The sequence below is a fragment of the Nymphaea colorata genome, chromosome 1 (assembly GCF_008831285.2).
Source record: "Nymphaea colorata isolate Beijing-Zhang1983 chromosome 1, ASM883128v2, whole genome shotgun sequence".
Lineage (NCBI taxonomy): Eukaryota > Viridiplantae > Streptophyta > Magnoliopsida > Nymphaeales > Nymphaeaceae > Nymphaea > Nymphaea colorata.
In genome coordinates this window covers 29,623,402-29,644,971 of record NC_045138.2, presented here as the reverse complement: position 1 = coordinate 29,644,971, position 21,570 = coordinate 29,623,402, and the positions used below count along the sequence as shown (strand labels likewise).

The following is a 21,570-nucleotide window of genomic DNA, read 5'->3' as shown; positions in this document are numbered from 1 at the left end:
TAAATCATGCCTCTTGCCTTTTGCTCCACTCCTTAAAATGCATATAAGTTGTTCTGTACTAGTCAGCTCAGTCTCAGCATGTATGGCCCAAGCCAGCCGACAGTCTCGGGCTGACAGCTTCGATGGGGCATATGGGCAGAGCCCAAATTAGGCGCCATTACTTGCTGAATGTCATGCTTATGTCTGACATGTCGGTACATGTCACTGCGTATTCATCTCTGTCTTTTCCTGTCATCTTAATTTTTATGCATATACAGGTGGCCAGAGCAATAAATAGCACCATGCAAAAGGATAAAAACTGCTCGACTAACAGATTAAGAAAATGATGAGATAGAATGCAGATACTGGAAAGGCACTTGTGAAGAAGCATGGCGGAATGATTTAATTGATTTTCTCATTCACAACCAAGAAAGGGACCAAAGGGTACGCTACATTTTTCAAGCTAAGGTATCCTGGGATCTTCTAAACAGATGGATTGAGGTATTTGGACAGGCAAACAAGGACTAGTTCTGTGTTTGAAGATCTACAGGATGTATGAATGACGACACTCAAATTAATTTACACAACATTAGGAACAGAAAAATCTGCCTAACAGCAAAAATTGAAAAGAAAAGAACAAAATGGAGCTCAACCGCCTTGAACTTATGCCCAGGCCAGATGATAAGTACATGAGTGAGACAGTGAGGCTGCTATTGTGCAAACCAGTTGTGGTGAAGGAGGCAGCAATGCTGACAGATCATAGTGGATTAGACTCCAGCAAAATTTGACAGATTTCTCTCGTACATCAGCAGACACGAGGAAGAACAGAATTGTACCTGAGAAGCATTAAATAGTGTAAGCAGCAAGCTACAGAAAAAAAGGTGCAATTCAACTATGAGCAAAGATAACTTCATGAGGGCTAAAACTGCACTTTGGCCATGAACGTCAGTAATCTTGGACATGCCTACTTGCACTTCAATAATACCAACATTCCAGTTATTTAAAGAATTTTCAAAAAAAATAACAAAAGAAAAAAACTAGTATTGGCCATGAAAGAACAGCTTGCCACAGGATTATGCAGCCCTTTGGTGTATGAGATAAAAGCTGGTAATAGCTCACAAGATGGCAGCCAGGTGAACCATCATGTTAAAATCGAGGAACACACGGATCTACAATATATTAGGGAATGATTTCAAATGCCAGACTGAGGGTCCATTATGCATGCACCAAATCCGCAGGAACCTCATTCAGGTCCATGAACACTCTTTATTGGAATATAATAACAGTAGTGGTTGGAGTAGAATAAACCTTATCATTGATGTGTTCCACATGCATAAAAGGAGCTACTTTAGAGGAGAAACCATGTCCAGATATTTTCGCATGGTCCAGCCGCGAGGAAAAGGCAGTTCTGGTGCTTCCAGATGTAGATTCCAAGCCATGATTCTTGAGCATCCATCTAGTACACCTTCCATTTGACTTTCATCCTCAACTACTTGTTCTATAAATGATGATTCCTGTCAAAGTTTGCATTGTTTATTACAATTTTTCACTGCTACTTCACACAAATAAAAATGTTTAAATTCTTCTGAAATGTTCATCTACATGGTCAAAACGTCTTTAGCAATATCTAAAGTGATATCTTCCAGAAATAGAAGAGAAGCTCAAAAATACCCTATCAAGAGAAATGAACTCACCTTCAAACCCTCCTTCGCTGCATCCAGCTGCCTAATTGGCTCAACAGTAGGTCGCTTCCACCTTTTTGGGTCCCAAAGTATGGTACTATTAAAGGCAAAACCAGACATGTCAACATGGAACCTCCGAATGTTCTTGCTTCTTAAACTTGTATGCCACCCAATAACTTGCTTTCCCCGGCAAACGGGTCCCTCCAATACAGCCTCGTTTTTGCTTTTCATAAGCATGGCAACAGGCCAGGCGCCAAACCGGCTGCACCCAAAGCAAACAGTCATACATCAAAGTTCAATAAAAGAAACACACAAATAGTTTCATTATAGATAAGACTTGAGAGATACTGAAAACAGAATAAATAAACAAAAGACATCAAACAAACGTTCACAGGATTTGGTCAACTGGTGCACTATAAATATGCAAAAAAGTAGACATGATCCACTTCACCAACTTTCAAGCTCCAACGTGAACAAAAATTAAGTGTAAAAGAAAAAGAACAGAAGGAATTTGTGTTTTTCATCAGAGTGTTAATAACCATCAAGTGTTAATGGTTGTCCCAGGCTCTTGCTTCAATATTTCGTAAAAATGAGGAAGCAGGATTACCAGTCAATTGTCACAACTGATGCAACCTGTCCAATGATGTACACGTGGCTTTTGCTTGAAAACAAAAACCTGGACTTGGCATAAATTGCTAGTATGATCAACCGAAAGAACTGACCGATGCAATAAAGAAAATCAGAGCTCAAACATCGCAATCTAAACCTCCAAAATAATATCTGCGCAACCAGGATATCAAAACTGGATATGGATATAACTACTAACATGGGAAAATGGTGAATCAAGATATTGCAAAGGATGCAGGAATTCTGATATAATAAGCAAGTCAAACTGAAGGGAAAAAGGTCTGAATAACCTAGTCTTGAGCATTTAGATGTAAAAGATTGAGATAAAAGCTAATTCTTTTCCAGTTTATTTCCTAGAAAATTCTTATCAAACGTGTCCACCCTGAAGTATCATGAATTATCTGGACTCACAAGTTTCTGAGCATTTATTTCCAACCACCCATCCTTGCAACAAGAGTTGCTACTCACCAGTTTCCAGCTGGATGAGAATAGCAGTCTACAATCCACATTAACACAGTCCTCAAAAGAGTGCACCAGGCTCATTAGTCCCAGAAAGCAGGAATAAAACATCAATTGATAGATTAAAACCAATAAAACTATCATTTCTATTTAACCCTACTAGATCAGGAAGATCTATGATGCAGTTTGTGTTCATGAGTTTATCAACGGCTCCACAAAAGGAAACGAAATGACATCAATGTTTTTACAATTGGACAGTGAAGGTTCATGAGGTTCATCATGAATTCCACACCAGCTTGATTCTGCTGAGGTTAGCGATTCTATATGTTAAAGAACAGCTTTTTCTAGAAAGCAACTCATAAGTGCATCAAAAGTTCAAAACCAGAAAATTGAAAAATGTAGCTTCATTGTAAGTTAACCTGTACAAGGACCACAGGAAGACACATAGGATTCAAATGAAATGGATTAGGAGTGCTAAAAAAAATTCAAGGGCTGCATTGTATAGGCTACATAACGCATGGTCAACCGGCACGGTCAACAATCTCCCATTTCTTCCAATTGAGGTACTCACAAGAATGAAGAACTAAACAAATCAGCTTCGGAAGAAAACCAACAAAACGGAGGTAGTGAATTTAGCAAATAGAGAGCTGTTGCCTACTAGCATAAAGCACCTCACAGTTGAGCACTCAGACAGAACTGCAGTTCCTTGCGGAATAAACCTAAGACAAAATCAAATGTTCAGAATATCCAGATGGTTTAAGTACCTTATGTTCCTCATTTGTTGAAAAAGATCCTTAGAGTACATGTTATCATCATCGGCGAGGTACACGATCCCATCCAAACGGTGCTTTTCAATATGAGCAAGAGCAACATTTCTCTGGTGCACACCTCTATCATTCACGCTTGTATTATTCTTGTCAGCAAAAAGATGTCGATACATTACTCCGGTTTTCCTCAGGAGGTTAGCAGTCTCAGGAGACTGTGCAGATGCTTCTACTACAATCCAGAGCAGAGGAGGAGGGACAAGTCTTAGCGTATGAGCCAAGCGGTTCAAATAGTATGCTTGAAAAGCACGATTGTATGTTGGAGTTACAACTATCAACAACTTCCGACCTTCATCGACGTTAACTTCTGAGATAACAGTTTCTGCACTCCCATCTTTTATCTCTTGACTAAGTTTCCGCTCCAGATCAACAGTGTCATTTTTAGAGACTATGCTAGCTGTTAAGTTCTCAACTTGAGCTGAATCTCTGATTGGGTAATCTAATGGGAGTGTTTGATGTTCCAACTCAAGATTGGAGGAGAAATCCACTGTAACGAAGGGAGTAAACCCAATTAAGAGACCACATATAAAACATAACAAAAAATGAAAGAAAGCCCTCTTCCAAGAAAGCCCTTTGGATTTCGTCCTCTCCAGGCTCCTATTCGATCTCTGCAAGCAGAAACCAATCGCAAAACAGAAAATTCTGGACAAACTTAGAAGGACGGCTGCTATTCCCCCAGAAGGAGGACTGGCCTGAGCACCCGACAACTTCTGAGATGGCAGAACATGTAAGGTTTCCTCCCCGTTTTGAGCCACTGCATCTCGAGGGAGAAGAGACGTCGGTCGTCTAAAAGATGCCATTTGAATTACAGCATATGGAACTGCGGCCAAATATTTCCTCTTCAGCAACCAAATTCTCTCTTTGACCAATAACCAGATTCTTCCCAGTCACTAAATTCACAAACACTAATATAACGACTCAGAACTCCTATTTTCGATCCAAAACTTCTCGGATTTGTGAAGAGCTTCTCAAACACAATACACTTTCAAAAACCGATATATTCTTCGTTCAGTTAACAAGATCCACAACTAGCAAAGCCATCATCCTCATCAAAGTTTTCTTTCAATGTAGCAGGCTACCATTCCCCATATCAACTTTACCGCTCAAAAACGACTTCAATTAGTCAAATCAACCTTTAGTTCGACAAAGTATTCCGATTCGAAAATGTAAAAGAATGGCTCCCCAGATGAAGACTAGCTGCCTATCTACAACCTACCACGACAAAGAAACAATCCTATCCAATCAGAAGCAACCCCACCCAGTTTTATCTGAAAACCATAAAGATCTGCTCAAACAAATCCAAGTCCTCGAGATTCTCCAAACTTCTATCATACGCAACATCAATCGGACCTGCCGTAAAAATTCCGCAATTCCGAAGAAGCAACACAAAAGCCTGCAAAACCAAATAAAACCAGAGCCGTCACTGCGCGCGCGAGAATGAGATAGAGAGGGTGAGGAGGCAGGATTCTGAAACTGCTTAAAAGGTAAAAGCAACCCAGGCACAAGGATCCGAATAGAACAAAAATCAGCAGGCCATCTAATCTATACCAAACAAAACCATGAACACTAACATGAGAGGGATGGGTTCCTCGTATTCACCAGATCGACAGACGCGGTGACCGCACTCTGGGCCAGCCTGAAAAGGGTCGTCGGATCTCGGTCGTCTAAAGCCCCCTGAAGCAGAGAGAGGGAGAGAGAGAGGAGGAGAGAGAGGGGGAGGGAGGAGCTTTCTTTCCCTTCTGTTTCCTGCCGCTTTTTACTATGAATTTGTATTATCAGCCAGTGAAAATCGAGCAGACCTGCAAGCGTGGGCGCGCTCGGATTCGTAAATTTCGCAGATAAAACTGGTAGAAAGAGAATGAGAGTTGGGGTCAGACCCAGTCTCCGGACAAAGAATGCAACTGGGTCATCATCGCTGTCGCTCTTTGCCCACATCAACCGAACGGCGGCAGCGCTTCGGCTTTGCTTGTTTTTTTCATTTGCGTCAAACAAATGACATCGCCGTCTGCCTACCATCGCACTTCCCTCTCTTTTTACTCAGATCCGTCCGGCTGCTTCAACCGAATTCCGATCAATTTTTTACAGACCAATCATTGTGATAGGGTTGCCTAGATCTACTTCTAAGTCCATTTTTTACAAGTCTCGTAGAACATCACAAGTCAATGGCTAAGTTCATCGAGCCGTCAAATTTAATCTACACACCCATGTAAGGACGTAAGAGGTTATACCCAAATCGGATCTATCACTTACCGTATCCAGTTTATCAGATTCTCATGTATTTCGATTTAGTAGCAAGAAGAGAAAATAGCATACCATCGTGAATTTTGTTTTTAAATTGAGTTCAACCCATATATATATATATATATATATATATATAGCAAATTGTGTCTTTCTTTTTAGTTGGTTCAAAGAAAGGCTCGTGGCAGTCTTATAGCTTCAAAAACTTATCTTAATTATTAAAATAGATTCATAGAGTAATGACACAATGTTCTATTGCCAAACGACCTTTTAGAAATGTAAACTTGTGTTTTCTTTTTCTTTTCTTTTTTTTATCATAACCAAAAAAGCCTGTCTTTGTCGCTTGCTTTAACATAAAACTCATAAAGTCCTTTCAGTTGAGTTTCTTGGAGTCCTTTTCAGCTTAATTGGTGCAACCAAAAAGAGAGAGAGAGAGAGAGAGAGTCATGAACTCTGCCACAGAGTGAGAGAGAGAGAGAGTCATGAACTCTGCCAAATTCTGCTCAAACAAACGCCATGAAAAGTCTGCTCCTGCTAACAAATACAGCGCGTAGACAGCAGAACGGCCGTGGCCTCGTAGAATCCTGTTTAAATACCAAATAGTTGTCTTATCTTATCTTATGTTTATAGTTAAGAAACTTGTATATGAAGCTAAGGTTGAGATGTTAATCTAAACACTGACAGGTCTAATGATATGATTTTAAAATTTAAAAAGTTGGAGTTCATAGCTGCTAGGTTCATAAAAGGTAAAAGGTAGCCGAACTACTGGGTTAGAATTCTTTATCATACCGTTATGGATTCAACGATGTGGATTTAAAATTTGAAGTTGGCACCAATTAATGACGACTAGGGTCATAAAAGTGCTAATGTGGACGTTCGAACTACTATATTTACTTGTTTCAGTGTTTCTTTGTCAATATGATCCAAAGAGGACGTCAATTAGTGTTTCTTTCTCAATACTGATCGAAAGAGGATGCCAATTTTTTTGGGTTTCAAGTAGGGCTGCACAATGAGTCGAGCTAGCTCAAGTTTAACTCGAACTTGCTCGTCTAAACTCGATTTGTTTATAAATGAGTCAAGCTCGACTTCAAATATATGCTCGGAAAGTTAAATTAGTCTAGTTTGAGTTATAAGAGCTCGACTTCAAATATATGCTCGGAAAGTTAAATTAGTCTAGTTTGAGTTATAAGAGCTCAACTTGTTTAAACTCGACTCTGTTCGACTATGTAATAAAGATTGAATTATAATGAGAAAATAGTTAAATGAGTAGCATGTAAACCAATTAATCGAGTTAAATAAGTTAACGAGTTAAAAGAAACAAGACATGCTTAATATAAACCGGTTAAACGAGTCGAATTCCAGCTTGACATTGTATTATCGAGTGAAGCACGAGCTTCTTTTATTGAGCTCGAGTCGAGTTTGAGTTGAGTTCAAGCTCGAGATGGCCCAACTTGAACTGGACTCTGCTTGTGTGCAGCCCTAGCTTCAAGACGAGATATTACGAAAATCTTGCACATAAGAAAAAACTGTACAAAGGTAACAGTAAAAACATTCAAGCAACAAAAATCAACTGCAAAAGAAACTAATGAAAAGATGATCAAAACAGTGGCTCATGTTTTTTGAGGTAAAGGTTGATCAAAAGACTCATCAAGTTTTAATTTACAGGGATGGCTCCCATGTCATCTGAACTAGGAACCAACCACCTAGTGGATACTGACATATTAAATTTCATCAATTATGCCAATAGCTCCTGGATACTGACATATTAAATTTCATCAATTATGTCAATAGCTCCTGAGGGGTTTAGCATATTGGCCCGAGAAGCATGCATGCAATGCATATTTAGTCTGATTATTGTGGGTGCTATTGTTTGGGATTGTTAATGATGACATGCACGACACTTAAGTTAAAGGGTATTTTATAAGACGATTAGATCCTAAGCATCCTTACATGATCCTTTATAATCTTATTTTTTAAGGGAAACTATGAGTTGTCAAATAATGTGGACAAAGAAACCCTGTCTTTGACCATCCAATCGTTCTACACAACATTTTTAATATGCTTAAAAGTACTTTAAGGGATGTTCTTAAAAAGTTCCACAAAGAAGAGGAGAAAAGAAAACCCTCGAAATTGTTGCATGACCCACGACATTAAAGGTTGAGTGGTGTATAAGGAAAACTCAAATTGTGCATTGACTTAAGATATTAATACAATACTGCAATTCATCTTTAAATTTGATGCACACAACAATTCTATTCTTGCAAGCTTGTGGGCTCCTCCGGTTATGTCTTTTTAGAGGGTTTTACAAAAAGATTGTATGACTTCTAACATATTAATAAACAACCCATTAACATTTGGTCAATTACAAATCACTGCTTATATTAATAACGTTGGAGAAAACCTTTTTACTCCTAGAGAGTGAAAAGAATCTTCACAAATAATGGGGTCACGTGTTATTGGGGTAACATACAGCTTGCTTCTCCCTCTATCTTCTCACTGTCTCTCTTTTTTTTAGTGATTTTGATTTTTTAGAGTCACTCAACTCACTCATATAATAAGCCATTTGATTTATTATGATGGATAGTTGAAAAAAAACGAATAGAAAAAAGTACTAGCTATTTTTATTATCTAGTATTAATTCAATTTTTTTGTTTTTTTTTTCAACCATCCATCACAATCGATCAGATAACTTTAATGAGTGAGCTGAACACACACATATATATATATATATATATACTTAAAAAAAAGAAGTTTTGTTATTTTGAGGGATAAAAAGAACTTGTTAATTTCACTTCAAAATTACTTTATTAACTCAAGCAGACTCAAGCAGTGCATTAAGTTGTTGTTCGTAAGCACTTTAAAAGTTATAAGTGGGCTTTCTGTAAACTTTTATGTTCTTACTCTAAATATTGTTTTTCAAATACCAGAGATGGTGATGGTAGCAACTATATTGATAATGGCAATGATGATGAAGATGAACAAGGCGAATATTTAAGAAATTTCCTCCAAGCAAAACAGATGATTGCTTGTACAAATTTTCAATCGTCACTTCAGATGTAACGAAAGTCTCGCCAGGTACTCGTGAAAACGATGTGACGACTATTTTATTTCAAGATTAACATATGATTTCAACAACCTTCAAGTTTACGACACGTCAAAGGATAATTTTGCCTGCTCAAAACAAGGCACAGCCAAATAAGGAGAAACCTCTCAAGCAACTTTATTATGCCCAAGTTTTTCTTTAAATATATATCATGTGACAAATAGTTAAAAAGTACAATGGAGATAATGAAAGCCTTGAAGTATATTTAAAACTATCTACATGATCATTAAAATCTCTTTTGTCTTGGACTTAGCTTCAAGTTAAAGCACGACAAGAGAGAGAGAAAGAAACAGGTAGATATCAAACCTGAAAATGTTGGTTTTATGAAAATCAAGTTTTTGAATATTTAATTAAAAACCTAATTTCAAAACCATCCTATGTTGCGTTCCAATGCATTAATTTTCTAGGTTGAGTTGAATGATATATCATAGGTCCATCCAAGCCTAAAGCTAGCAAGTCAGAACCTTGAATGTATAATCCAATGCATTACTTCTTTAAGCTGGTGGCATGTACGACACTTGAGTTCAAGGATGTATCATAGGTCCATTCAAGCTCTGAAGCAAGCCACAACTTGAAGGTATTACAAGACCCTTGGCCTTTGATTATCCCAAATAAACATTAAAAAGAAAAACGCATTTGATATACCTGGTTTGACAAAGTAAAAGTTTGGAAGAGGGAACAAAAATTAATTTTGCCTAAAAAACACGAGGAGAAACATGCTTTTTAGGCTCTTTATTATGAAAATAAGACCTAGTTTTTATGTCAGCTCGTGTGCATGCTCGACCTGTTTTTTCTATGTCTTATTAACATATGCACATAACATAAGAATAAGCAGAACCCAAAGCTTCCTTGTTAGAAACCTTCGCATTTTAGAAAACTTTTATCTGGAATGAGAAGTTTTAAATATCAATGTCGAATCTTGTGCCATTTAGATCCGAATACAGTTATGAAATTAAGGCCTGAATTCTAGACCGAGTCCAATTACATAAGGTCCAAACAATTCGAATTTGATTATGGGTGAATCCGACCTGAACCTGAAACATTTACATCCACAAGTGAGGATCAGTCTACCCAACCTTGCCCTTGTCAATGCACCAGCTTAAGGACATCTCAAATCGTTCTTACAACTGGAACATTATCTAAATACAAATATCTAAGTGATAGTTTTTGATAGGTTGACATCACACAGGTTCAAATAGAAAATTGATCACCTACCAATCCCTGCCTTGACGACTGTGCCAACCCCTTGAGGATAACTTGCCCTACCCATTGTCATCCACAGTTTACCCATTGTCATCCACAGTTTTCAGTGACCTTGACTTTTAAATCAAACTCAACTCTAAAATCGGTGTTTTTTTTTTTAAAAAACGTCAAAAAACAAAAAACACGTATAATACCCATATTATACGTTTTTTCCCGTTTTCTTTTTTTTTTTTTATTAATTTTTATTTTTTTATAATTTTTAAGATATATTAAATGTTTAAATTTTTTTAAAAAAATTGCCAAATTTTTCTCGTTTTATTTTCAAGATATAAAACTTTATCGTATTATATCTGTCTACACGTTTTTTGTGAAGTGGTTTTTGATTGAAACTTGATATGGTCCTCAAAAGTCATAGGTGTTTATAACTCAAGCTAAGAAAGGATTTCTACTTTATGGACAATCAACTAGATCATTGAGATCTTTAAAACAGCCGTTTGAGTACCTTGACTTTCGTGTTCAAGTGTTTGATTTAGAGTTGAGTTTGATTTAAATCTGTAGTTCTAGCAATTTTGGAACCGTAATTTCAAAATATCCATTATGTCTCGAACCTATTGATCTCAAATAAAATTACAAACTTAGGCATGTTTGAAACATAAGATTTTACATCCTTACTAGAAATTAAAGATTCGAAATTTTGTAACCTGGGATTCAAGAACATGTATTTTAGATACGAGGCAATTCAACGCTCTTTACCCCTGCTGTGTCTTCTGCTTAAATCGTGAAATAAACTTATTTACTTTTTAATTCATTGTTGGCTTTAGATAAAACGGAGTCGGTCTGACCGAATCGATATCACATCCAGTTAGACCGATCAAATTAGTGTAACATCAGAAACCGATTCTCCCTCAATCAGGCTCGGAATTGACCGATTCGGGTCTCCAAAAGCAAGTGGAATGCGCTTGCCTTTGTTTCCCTGTGAGTCTCCCTGTGAACCTGAGCAACGAGGTGGCTGAGGGCTTCGAGGGCGCTACTCCACGCCCTCTGACTTACCGTGAGCGATGTTGTTGGTAGGTCGTCTGGTGATCTTGTACGCACTTCACATCTGTTTTCTGCAGTCCTGAGATCTTAATCCCTACTTGGGTTCGGTTCTATTTTGTTGCAGAGATCGAAATCCCAAAGGAAAGCGATGGCGAACTCGATCTGGGTTTTCTTCTCCACCCTCCTTTGCATCGTCATCTTATCCTCCAAGTCATGTCTGGCTTTGTACGAAGATCAAGTTGGGGTCATGGACTGGTGAGTGGTTTTGCCTCATACTTCACCTAGTAGAAAATTTTCTTGGATTGTTCTGCTTGGAGGATTTTTTGTATTTGCGGCAGTCTAGTGGGATGGGTCATAGGATTAGTTTTGTCTAATTCCTAGTGAAATTCCCATTTCTTATCAATCGATGATGCCTAATTCCGAGTGAAATTCGCATCTCTTATCAATTGATGAGTCGGTCTTTTACTCTGTTGGGTACCTGTTCGGTTCGAACCATACTGCCTGAAGAGAGTTTGACGCAATGAGGATGCTATAATGTATTAGGATTTCTATAATCCATCAAACAGGCTTCTTCTTCACCACGAATGTGATAGTTAGGAAGAGATACGTGGTTTCTTGTTTCGCGTCTGACCGCCAACGTAGTTGTGGTTTTGAAATAAGCTAAGAGGAACAATATTTCTATAGCTGTTTGTAGCCTTTGGTGAAAGCCTGCTATTTTAAGAGTGAGTTGAAGTACCTCCATCGGGTAACTGCTTCACTTGTACTTGGTATACAGTGTTTGAGTTTCTGTTGTAGTGAGGTTTTGATTTCTCTGGGTTTAGTTTGATAGGGAAATGTTGTGAGATGATCATTGGCCTAATTTCAGACAGGTGATGTATGGTAAAAAATTTTTAGCGAAGAATTGTTGTTGTTTTGTGTGTTGCGGATGGCATGGTCAGTTGAACATTTACTGACTGTATTTCTTTGGTTATGGCGTAGCAGGTGTCATCTTGTTCACTTCTTCTTCGAAAGGGATTTAATGGTATTTCAGGCTTGATTGCATAGAGTGAAAGTTTCGTAAATTGTAAACAGTCAGATTCTATAGGTTGTCAAAGCGAATCGATGCCAGAAAGAACTCACGTCTTCCCCAAGGCTACACTGCTGGGTTATAGTGGAAATGATCTATTTATCAAATTTACCTGTAGATGTTAGATGTTGTTAATTGAGCCAATGGATGTAATGCATAAACATACAACTTAAGGCTTAAACAGGAAGAAGGTTCGCAAAGGCATTTCTTAATTTATAAAATCTGAGGCAAAGTTCTGTGTTGTAACGTCTTTTTTTTTTTTTTTCCTTTTTGTTGTTCTTTTCTTTTTTGGAGTCAAGATGAACCGTGTGAACTATAGTTCATATATGGCAGTGAGAAGGCTGAAGGTCTAGGATGAATTTTGTCAAATTTGAATATGGAAATTTGGATGGCATGTTTTTACTTTTTCGCACCCTTCTTTTATTTTTTGTTTTCCAATATTCACTTCCTCTATCAGACTCCTCAGAATATTACTGCTTTCCTAGTGCCTTGTTCATGATGTAGTTCATCCTCTTTCCTTGTTCAATTTCCTTGTCCTTTTCCATTCAGGCATAAAAAATATATTGGTAATGTAAAGGAGGCTGTTTTTCACACTCAAAAAACGGGAAGGAGACGTGTTATAGTTGCCACTGAGGAGAATGTTATTGCTTCTCTGGATCTTCGCAAGGGAGATCTCTGTAAGTATTTCTGATCTATTGGATGTTGCATGCAAATTGGCTTTTTGTCCAACCAAAATGATTTTCTGGGTGCTCTGCATTTATTGACATTACTTAAGCTTATTTCTTTTGGTAAAATGCAGTTTGGAGGCATGTCCTTGCAGAAAGTGATGCAGTGGATGGAATCGATATTGCACTTGGGAAATGTAATACATCTCCTACAGTAATCTCTTGGTCCTGGGAATTTGAATATGAGAATGAACTTTGTTGACTTAGCTTTTTTTTTTTTGGTCTTGGCCTAAACTTCTTTTGTTGCTATATATCATTCAAGTGAGTTTTGATCCTCTCAAACTCAATCACTGAAATTTTAGGCTGGAATAGTGAAGTTTAAAATCAGTCTATTCAGTGAGCTTATTAACTAAAAAGTGCCATTATCCTAATAGATATTATTTAACTAGCACCACCTTGCTGCTATGCTAACTTGCTCAGATTTATCCAGGCATGTCAACGTTGAACTGCTTTAAAGTTTAAACTTTATTTTACAGTCAGATAAAGTATGAAGCTTGTCTTGAGTTTCCAACCAAGGGGACAAACTAAATCTGTTTTAGCTGTTCATAGGATCTCATGAAGCTTTGTCAAGAAATAAACGTTAAAACCTTAACTAATCTGTCACTAGTGTTGCAAGATAGTAGTGTAATTGGTATCACTATCACCAGTCATGTCCACCATTTCCTTTTTGTTGTTGACCTTCCAGGCTATACCTTAGCTGTAACCATTTGCCATTTCTGAAGCTAGTTGGATTTTAAAGAAGGTGTAGACCTCTGGAGGGTCTTGGTTCTGAATGACTAGACAGTGTTGGTCTGTCTAGGTCCTTGTCATCTACCAAAAGTTTAAATTCTAGGTATTGGCTTTGAAGTTGATTAATTTGGTGAGAGTGGATCGCTACCCATTACATGGTGGTGCACTAGGCTTTAAATAAAATTAGACATTTATTATGGGGCCTAGCACACCGGCCTGATGTTACATTTTGGGTCATGTGCTAATAGAAAATGGATGCTTTGGCCAGATGGATTAGAGAGAAAAAGAAAAGACTAGCATTGGACCGCGATCTCCTTATACTTTCTAATGAACTTGTGTGTTTTTTTTGAAGTGGGGTTAGCATTCGTTGTAGTAGCTTGCCTTACCTGGATTGAAAGGTGTATGGTTATTATAATGCATAACTTTTAAACATATAAAATCCTTATGTCATGCTAATGAAGGTTCATGTTTCACTTTTCATCATTTTGGTGGATTGTGTCTCTTGAAGAAATTCATGAGTCCTATTAATCTTTGAATGTGAGTTGGTTACATGCTCTGGAACTGGACCTTTCTGGAATGTGAAAATTTTGGCATGAGAAACCACCTGATTTGGCATCTATCTTTCACCCACAATTTCTCTTTTGTGTTCTTTGCCTTGCCTTCCTTTGGAGCTTGCATTTGAATTTATGTCTTAGAAAGCTTCTGCGTGAGTCTCAATCTCCCCATTTTGGTAATGGTGAGTGGCATTTGCTTGCTTTCATGATGGAGTCTTCGACCAACGAGCAAAGCCCTATTTGCTTCATTTAATGAGTGCTTTATACTTGGCCACCCCATGATTCTTGTTGTTCACATTTTGTTTTTGCTGAAGCTGTAAAGCTACCCTCTTTAGCTGCTTAAAGTTGTTTTCTCATTTTCATTAGTTTTTAATGTTTTGACACCTTGGAAATATTGTTGAGTTTCATGTTTTCTGGGTCCTGGAAGAGTACTTTCAATTGATTTATATTGCATAAATTTTCTAATTTGGTTCTTGATTATCTCTTAACCAGGATATGAAATACCAAGTTCTGCATTCTTTAAAGATTGTTTGATTGCTTAAATTCCCTTTGTGTTGTCATTTTTATGTGTTCTGTTCTTTCAGTAGTTATAACCAAGTTATTTCATATTCAACAGATGTCATTACTCTATCATCCAATGCTAGTATTTTGAGGGCATGGAGTCTGGCTGATGGTCAAATGGTCTGGGAGTCCCATCTTAAAGGTTCAGTTCCTTCAAGATCTTTGTTATCCATGCCGGTGAGTAATGGATGCTTCCTTTGAGAGGTTTGAAGTAAAAATGTTCCTATCGCCTTGTTTGTCACACCGGAGTTAGGGGATTAATTTCTGTCTTGGTAAATGCCATATTGCTTTAAGTGATACGGACAAAAACATGATATTGCAGGTGGCTATCAAAGTTGAAAAAGACAGTGCTGTTCTTGCTTTTAGTGGAGGCTGGCTTCATGCTGTTTCTAGTATAGATGGTGAAATTCTTTGGAGAACAGAGCTTTTCTTGGAGGGGTCTCTCTTTCTCTTTCTCTCCCTCTTTCTCTTTTTATCAGTTAGTAACTGATCTTTTTGGTGGATTTTCTTCTGAACTGATCTTTTTGGTGGATTTTCTTCTGATTCTTTGTTACAGACTAGAGATTCAGCGCATTTCTGTTTCACCTAGTGGTGGAACGATCTTGGCTGTGGGTTTTGATGGTTATTCTCAGTTAGTGTTATGTCAGATTAGTGCTACAAATGGAGAAATAATAAAGTGGACCACTGAATCTGTTCCTGGCGGAATTTTTGGGGAAGCGTCATTTATTTCAAGCGACAAGTTAGTTGTGTTAGATGGGTCTAGGTCAACCATAGTTTCTGCTGGTTTCTCTGATGGAAAAATCAAATTTCGTCAGACTGCCCTATCTAATCTTGTTGATTATTATTCCGGGGATCTGACCATCTTACCTGCAAAACTCGTTGGTGTGTTTGCTTTAAGGAGTGAATCTTTTATTTTCTTGGTAAAAGCATCCAATGAGGATGAGTTGGTTATCATTGATAAAGTAAAAAATCCAGCCTGTGTTAGTGATTCTCTCTTGCTTACTGAGGGCCAACAAGCTTTTGCTGTTATTCAGCAGGAGGATGATAAAGTTTCCCTAAGAGTAAAACTTGACAGTGGGGAACAAACTGAGCTAATTAAGGACAATATTCGGATTGATAATCAAAAGGGGCTTGTGCAGAAGGTTTTCATAAATAATTATATTAGGACAGATAAATCTTATGGATTCAGGGCCCTGATTACCATGGAGGATCATTCATTATTGCTGCTACAGCAAGGGGAGATTGTATGGTCTAGGGAGGAAGGACTTGCCTCAATCATGGATACTACGACATCTGAACTACCAGTGGAAAAAGAAGGTGTTTCAGTTGCCAAAGTTGAGGAGAATCTGTTTGAGTGGCTCAAGGTATTTCCAAGAGTTCCCTATTTTCCAGTTTAGCTTTGCCTTGGCTTCAAACGTCTGTGGTTTTGTTCTTGGGGAGTTTTATTTTCCATTGCTGAAAAAAAAAAAGTCTCTCCATTTGTTTTGCTGTTTCTTTCTGTTTGAGTCACTTTAACCCTGATTAAGTGGTCACTTGTTGATGTACTTCAATAAGACATTGTACATTGATATGTGGATGCATTTTTCGTGACAAGGGACATATGCTGAAACTCAAAGGCACTCTTATGCTTGCAAGTCCTGAAGATATTGCAGTTATACAAGATATGAGGCTAAGAAGCTCTGAGAAAAGTAAGATGACACGTGATCATAATGGCTTCCGGAAGTTGATCATAGTTATTACTAAAGCTGGAAAGGTTTTTGCACTACATAGCGGTGATGGACGGGTAGTATGGTCACTTCTGCTGCCTTCCTTACGAAAAACTGAAGCCTGTCAGCATCCTTCTGGATTTAAAATATATAATTGGCAAACTCCTCATCATCATGCAATGGATACAAATCCATCCATTCTTGTTGTTGGCAGTTGCAGGCCTGACGCGTCAAGTCTCTCATTTGTTGATTCTTACACTGGAAAGGAAATTAAATCTCTCAACCTTCCTTATTCTATATTGCAAGTTGTACCTCTTTCATTAACTGATTCTACAGAGCAGCGGCTTCATCTTCTGATTGATACCAACAAACAAGCACACTTATTTCCTCGGTCAACCGATTCATTGAGTAAATTGGAAGGGGAACGACAGAACATATATTTGTATTCTGTTGACACAGAAAAACAAATAATTATGGGCCACACGTTAGGTGGAAACTGCATCTCTGATGCTGCAGATGAATATTGCTTTGACACAAGGCATCTCTGGTCCGTTATATTCCCTTCAGAGACTGAAGTAATTGCAAAAATTGCAACAAGAATGCCGAATGAGGTTGGTTTTTGTTGGTTTACTGTTTGCATCTTCAAATTTTGTTCTTCTCCTTACATTTTTTTCTCATCATATTTTTGGTTATTTTAAGTTCTTTTCCAAAAAAAATATATCGAGGCTTCGAGCAGTGGTAGTACTATGCGTATACTTGTGTTTGCTATTCAAGAGCTGGTTATGTATTGCCATCACTTGCACAGTGTGTCCGCACAAGTACGCAGATCACAAGTATGTTGGTGCTTATGAAAATAGTTTCTCTGGAATCATAAACAATGAAACTTTTAGAACATTTCATTCACAGTTCAAGCATGAACACAAAATGATCACGAGATTGAACTTTTACTGCAAAAACAAAAAACAAGACTATCATGGGAGTGTCTGACGGCCTTTTTGTTGAAGAAAAGCTCCCAGTAACCATATATATGGCATGGATCTGATTCTCGGTATACTTTTGTTATAGATTTTTTTGCGGGCTCTTGACACTTTTCTAAGGAAGAATAATTATCCTATAAGCTTCCATACATCTATTTCTTTTTAAATTCCAACACCGATATACTGTATTTTTCTTTGTAAACTGCATATGTTTGGCTGAGGTCAAGGTCTGTTGTGACTCAGTCAATCCATAGTCACCAGAAACTATTATTAAAGGAGGATCTTGCTTTTTTGAAAGCACGTTTGGAAACCAAAGGCTTGATACTTCCCTCAGTGTGGTGAAGCTTGGAGCAACTGATTTCTTAATTATTAGTTAGCTTCATTTAGTATTGGCAGTTCACTTTTTAAACAATTGATCATTTTATAGTCTATTTTTCAAAATTTTCGTTGTTTTATCCTCATTTTTTCTCAACATTTTGTGTTTTCAACAATAGAAAATATGACATTATAGCATTATAAGTATATATCTAAATTTTTCATTAAACTTTATTATACTATGCTAGTTGTTAACATGTACACTATCATGTAGAAACGAATCTCCTGAAATTAGAGGGTCGACTTGAAATGGGATAATGTTATTGGTTTAAATGATACATTTCTGACTTAATTGTATGTTAGGCATTGAGATGTGCATCATTATTTAGAAAGAAATTTAGTTAAAAAGCATTGCTGGTGTTGAATCAGGATGTTGAACTTGATTTAAATAATACATTTCCTACTGAGGTGGGGGTGTTACTGGGTCCACTCTAAGTCAGGTTTGGGTAATCCTGACCCAGATTCATCCAGGAGGTTCTGTTTCTAGGCTTAGATCCAAATCCTGTAGCATCTTCCATGTGGAAAATCGTATCAAGTAATCCACATAGTGCATGTGCTTGCATGCATGCGTGTAAGCTTGGGCATCAGGCCGGCCTGACATCCAAAAACCGGGCCTGTGTCTGGCCCGACTCGGAAAACCTGAGCCCGAGCTCGGGCCGATTAAATTTTTAAAAATATATTTTTAATATAAAATAATATATAAATATAAATAATTATAATAAAATAATATATATATATAAATTAATAAAAAATAAATTATCGGGCCCGAATCGGGCTTATTGGGCCCACCCGAGCCGGCCCGATAAAGAGTAGGGCCGGGTACCGGGTACCCGGTGGCGGCCCGGCCCGGTGCCCAGCCTTACATGCATGTGTCTGTAATTTGTCTTTTTTTATTGAGAATTGTAGATATCAAACATCTTTTTTGTCGTTCTTGGATCTGATATGAAATTTTCTACCGATCCATTGGCACCCCAAGGCATGGGTGAGAATCTACCTGTTAAAGGTGAACTGGATCTGGGAACAATGGGACTGCAATCTTAGCCTTTGGCCTTCTCACCTTTATGTACCTGCAGGCTTAGTCTGTTATCCAACACCTGTAGTTTAATTGGAGCTTTCAGAAAATACTAAAGTAATGTATTTGAAAATTTGTTTCTAAAGGGCAGCAGAATGGAATTGACTGTCTAGTTGAAGGGCACGCTAGATTTACCCTTTTTTTCTTCTTTCCAAGCCAACTGAATTTCTAAATGTATGGCCGTCACACTTATAGTCCAGCCAGTTGAAGAGAACAGACTAATCATTGTAGTAACCATGTTGACAGCTAATGTTTCGCTATGAATTTGATATGACCATTTGCATATTGCAGATCAGTTGCATAATGCATATCTGTTGGATGTTCAGAATTGTATTTTCAGGGGCATTATATGATTATGACTTGGTTTGAATGTTGACTTTTCTGTGGGCAGCTGAAACCCTGTTTCCAGCAAGAGTTATGTACATTCATAGCCAGCCTATTGCAATCATAGTTTTGTGTCTCCTTCACTCAAATGGCTTATATGTTTCTTCATATTGTGCTGTTAAGTGTATTCTTGATGAGCGACTCTACTTTGCAGGCTGTTCATACTCAAGCAAAGATACTAGGGGACCAAGATGTGATGTATAAGTATATCTCCAAGAATTTGCTGTTTGTGGTTACTGTTTCACCAAAAGCCAGTGGTAGAATTGGGTCATGTACCCCAGATGAAGCCTGGTTGGTTGCATACCTTATTGATACAGTGACTGGGCGCATCTTGCATCGTGTGACACATCTTGGTGCACAAGGTCCTGTCAATGCTGTAAGTTTCAACTTTGCTTTGGAGATTGACACTTATGTGAGTTAGGGAATAATTTGATTGCTAAGTCGGATGCAGATCTAATTTTTGTTCTTGATTGTCCTGCTTAAAGGTCTTCAGTGAGAACTGGGTTGTCTACCACTATTTCAATCTTAGGGCACACAGATACGAGATTTCAGTTATGGAGATATATGATGAATCTCGGGCTGTAAGCTTCAGTGTTTTCTCTTTATAATTTTCCACTTGTGCTTTGAGTTTTCAATTTTGTCATTGTTTCTGCATCTTTTTGGGGTCTGAAGTTCGTATGTTCCTCTTGTTTACAGGATAACAAGGATGTGCTTAGACTTATGTTTGGGAAACACAATCTGACCGTGCCCATATCTTCTTATTCCCGTCCGGAAGTGACAGTGAAGGCACAAAGTTACTTCTTCACACATTCAGTGAAAACAATGGCAGTGACTGCAACAGTCAAGGGTATCACTTCCAAGCAGTTACTTATTGGCACCATTTCTGATCAGGTCGGAATTGATTTTGGTCTTAAATAGATTTAACTGTCGGCAATATTGAAACATTTGGTTTATCAATTTCATTATTTTCATGCTTTAAGCATTTTTTATGGACTTAGGTATTGGCTCTTGATAAACGATTTCTTGATCCACGACGAACACCTGATCCTTCTCCATCTGAAAGGGAAGAGGGGATTATACCACTAACAGATGCACTACCGATTTTTCCACAGGTTTGTGTGCTTCTCATCTGCTGGTTCCTTTCTGATTCCTTTTGTTGCTTCAATTGCATTGACAAAATGTGAAATATCAGCTGTGCGTAGTTTTCTTCCTTAATTCTGATTCATCTAAAATCATTTTAAAGACATTCAAATTCGTATTGTAAAAGTATGCCAATGCAAATCCAGAATTTGAAATGGGTTGAGAATTCATTTCACGATTCATTTCTTAAGCCAGTTAAATTTCAGGATTACAAGGAATTTGCTGAAAATTCTCTCTGTCTCTGTCTCTCTCTCCCTCTCCGTTTTCAGAGAGGAGAGGAGCATGTTTGCTGTTAATATTCTTTCTGTCTCCTCTCTGTTTTCCGTGAAGATCATGTTTGCCTTTCTCCATATCTAGAATTCTGATTTTGGATATTTAAAGTGGCTTTGAGTTCCAGTTATTCAACATTTAGTATTTTAGCTGCAATTCCTTTTCCAATAATCACTTTATGCAAACTTCTTCTGTACATAACATGCTTTATGGGTAACTCCATATCTTCAGTCATACATAACACATTCACTTCAAGTGGAAGGCCTACGTGGCATAGTGACTGTCCCATCAAGGCTCGAATCAACGGCTCTGGTTTTCACATATGGTGTGGATGTCTTTTTCACAAGAATTGCACCTTCTCGGACCTACGACTCACTCACTGAGGATTTCAGTTACGCACTTCTGCTTATCACAATAGTTGCATTGGTTGGAGCCATCATTGCCACTTGGATCTTATCTGAGAAAAAGGAACTCAGGGAGAAGTGGAGGTGACTTCCCTTTTTATTTCTGGTTACTGTTCGTTTTCATTATGCTCTCTCGCTTTCTCTCTCTTTTTGACTTCATCGTGCTGCTACATCAAGTTGCACAAGAATTTTGTTTTTGTGATATATGCATATACTCTCTCTCTCTCTCTCTCTCTCTCTCTCTCTCGTGTGTGTGTGTGTGCATGCGTGTATCTGTGCTCAACATGCAAAATTGTGCATGTAGTCGTTGTTTCACATGTGGAATGTCATCTGACATCTCTGTTTCTTCCCTCTCCTGTGGTTTGGACGCATGCATATTGTGCAAACCGCAAAGGGTCTACGGACTACACTTCACCTGCTAAAGTGGGCACAGGAGAATATCTCTCTTTCTCTC

The 21,570-nt window shown here is 37.9% G+C and overlaps 2 protein-coding genes across 3 annotated transcripts; one reads left to right on the top strand and one right to left on the bottom strand.

Annotated features, from left to right (window-relative positions):
- Window positions 1–377: 377 nt before the first annotated feature.
- LOC116266177 (probable beta-1,4-xylosyltransferase IRX9H) lies at window positions 378–5,582 on the bottom strand. Of its 2 annotated transcripts, none has more exons than XM_031647300.2 (5): window positions 5,143–5,582; window positions 3,512–4,964; window positions 1,674–1,923; window positions 1,288–1,493; window positions 378–815 (listed from the first exon to the last, which is right to left on the bottom strand). In XM_031647300.2, the coding sequence occupies exons 2-4, from the start codon at window positions 4,369–4,371 to the stop codon at window positions 1,323–1,325; spliced, it is 1,281 nt and encodes a 426-aa protein (XP_031503160.1). In that variant the 5' UTR covers window positions 4,372–4,964; window positions 5,143–5,582; the 3' UTR covers window positions 378–815; window positions 1,288–1,322. The 2 variants fall into 2 exon arrangements, with proteins under 2 accessions (XP_031503160.1, XP_031503153.1); XM_031647293.2 differs by having other exon boundaries at window positions 5,171–5,582.
- A 5,482-nt stretch (window positions 5,583–11,064) lies between these two features.
- Window positions 11,065–21,345, top strand: LOC116265081 (uncharacterized). Its single transcript, XM_031645629.2, has 13 exons — window positions 11,065–11,182; window positions 11,278–11,408; window positions 12,769–12,896; window positions 13,019–13,081; window positions 14,844–14,965; window positions 15,111–15,226; window positions 15,345–16,152; window positions 16,383–17,105; window positions 19,457–19,678; window positions 19,788–19,883; window positions 19,999–20,193; window positions 20,301–20,414; window positions 20,944–21,345. Exons 1-13 carry the CDS (start codon window positions 11,174–11,176, stop codon window positions 21,202–21,204), a joined length of 2,988 nt encoding a protein of 995 aa, XP_031501489.1. The 5' UTR covers window positions 11,065–11,173; the 3' UTR covers window positions 21,205–21,345.
- Window positions 21,346–21,570: the final 225 nt, after the last annotated feature.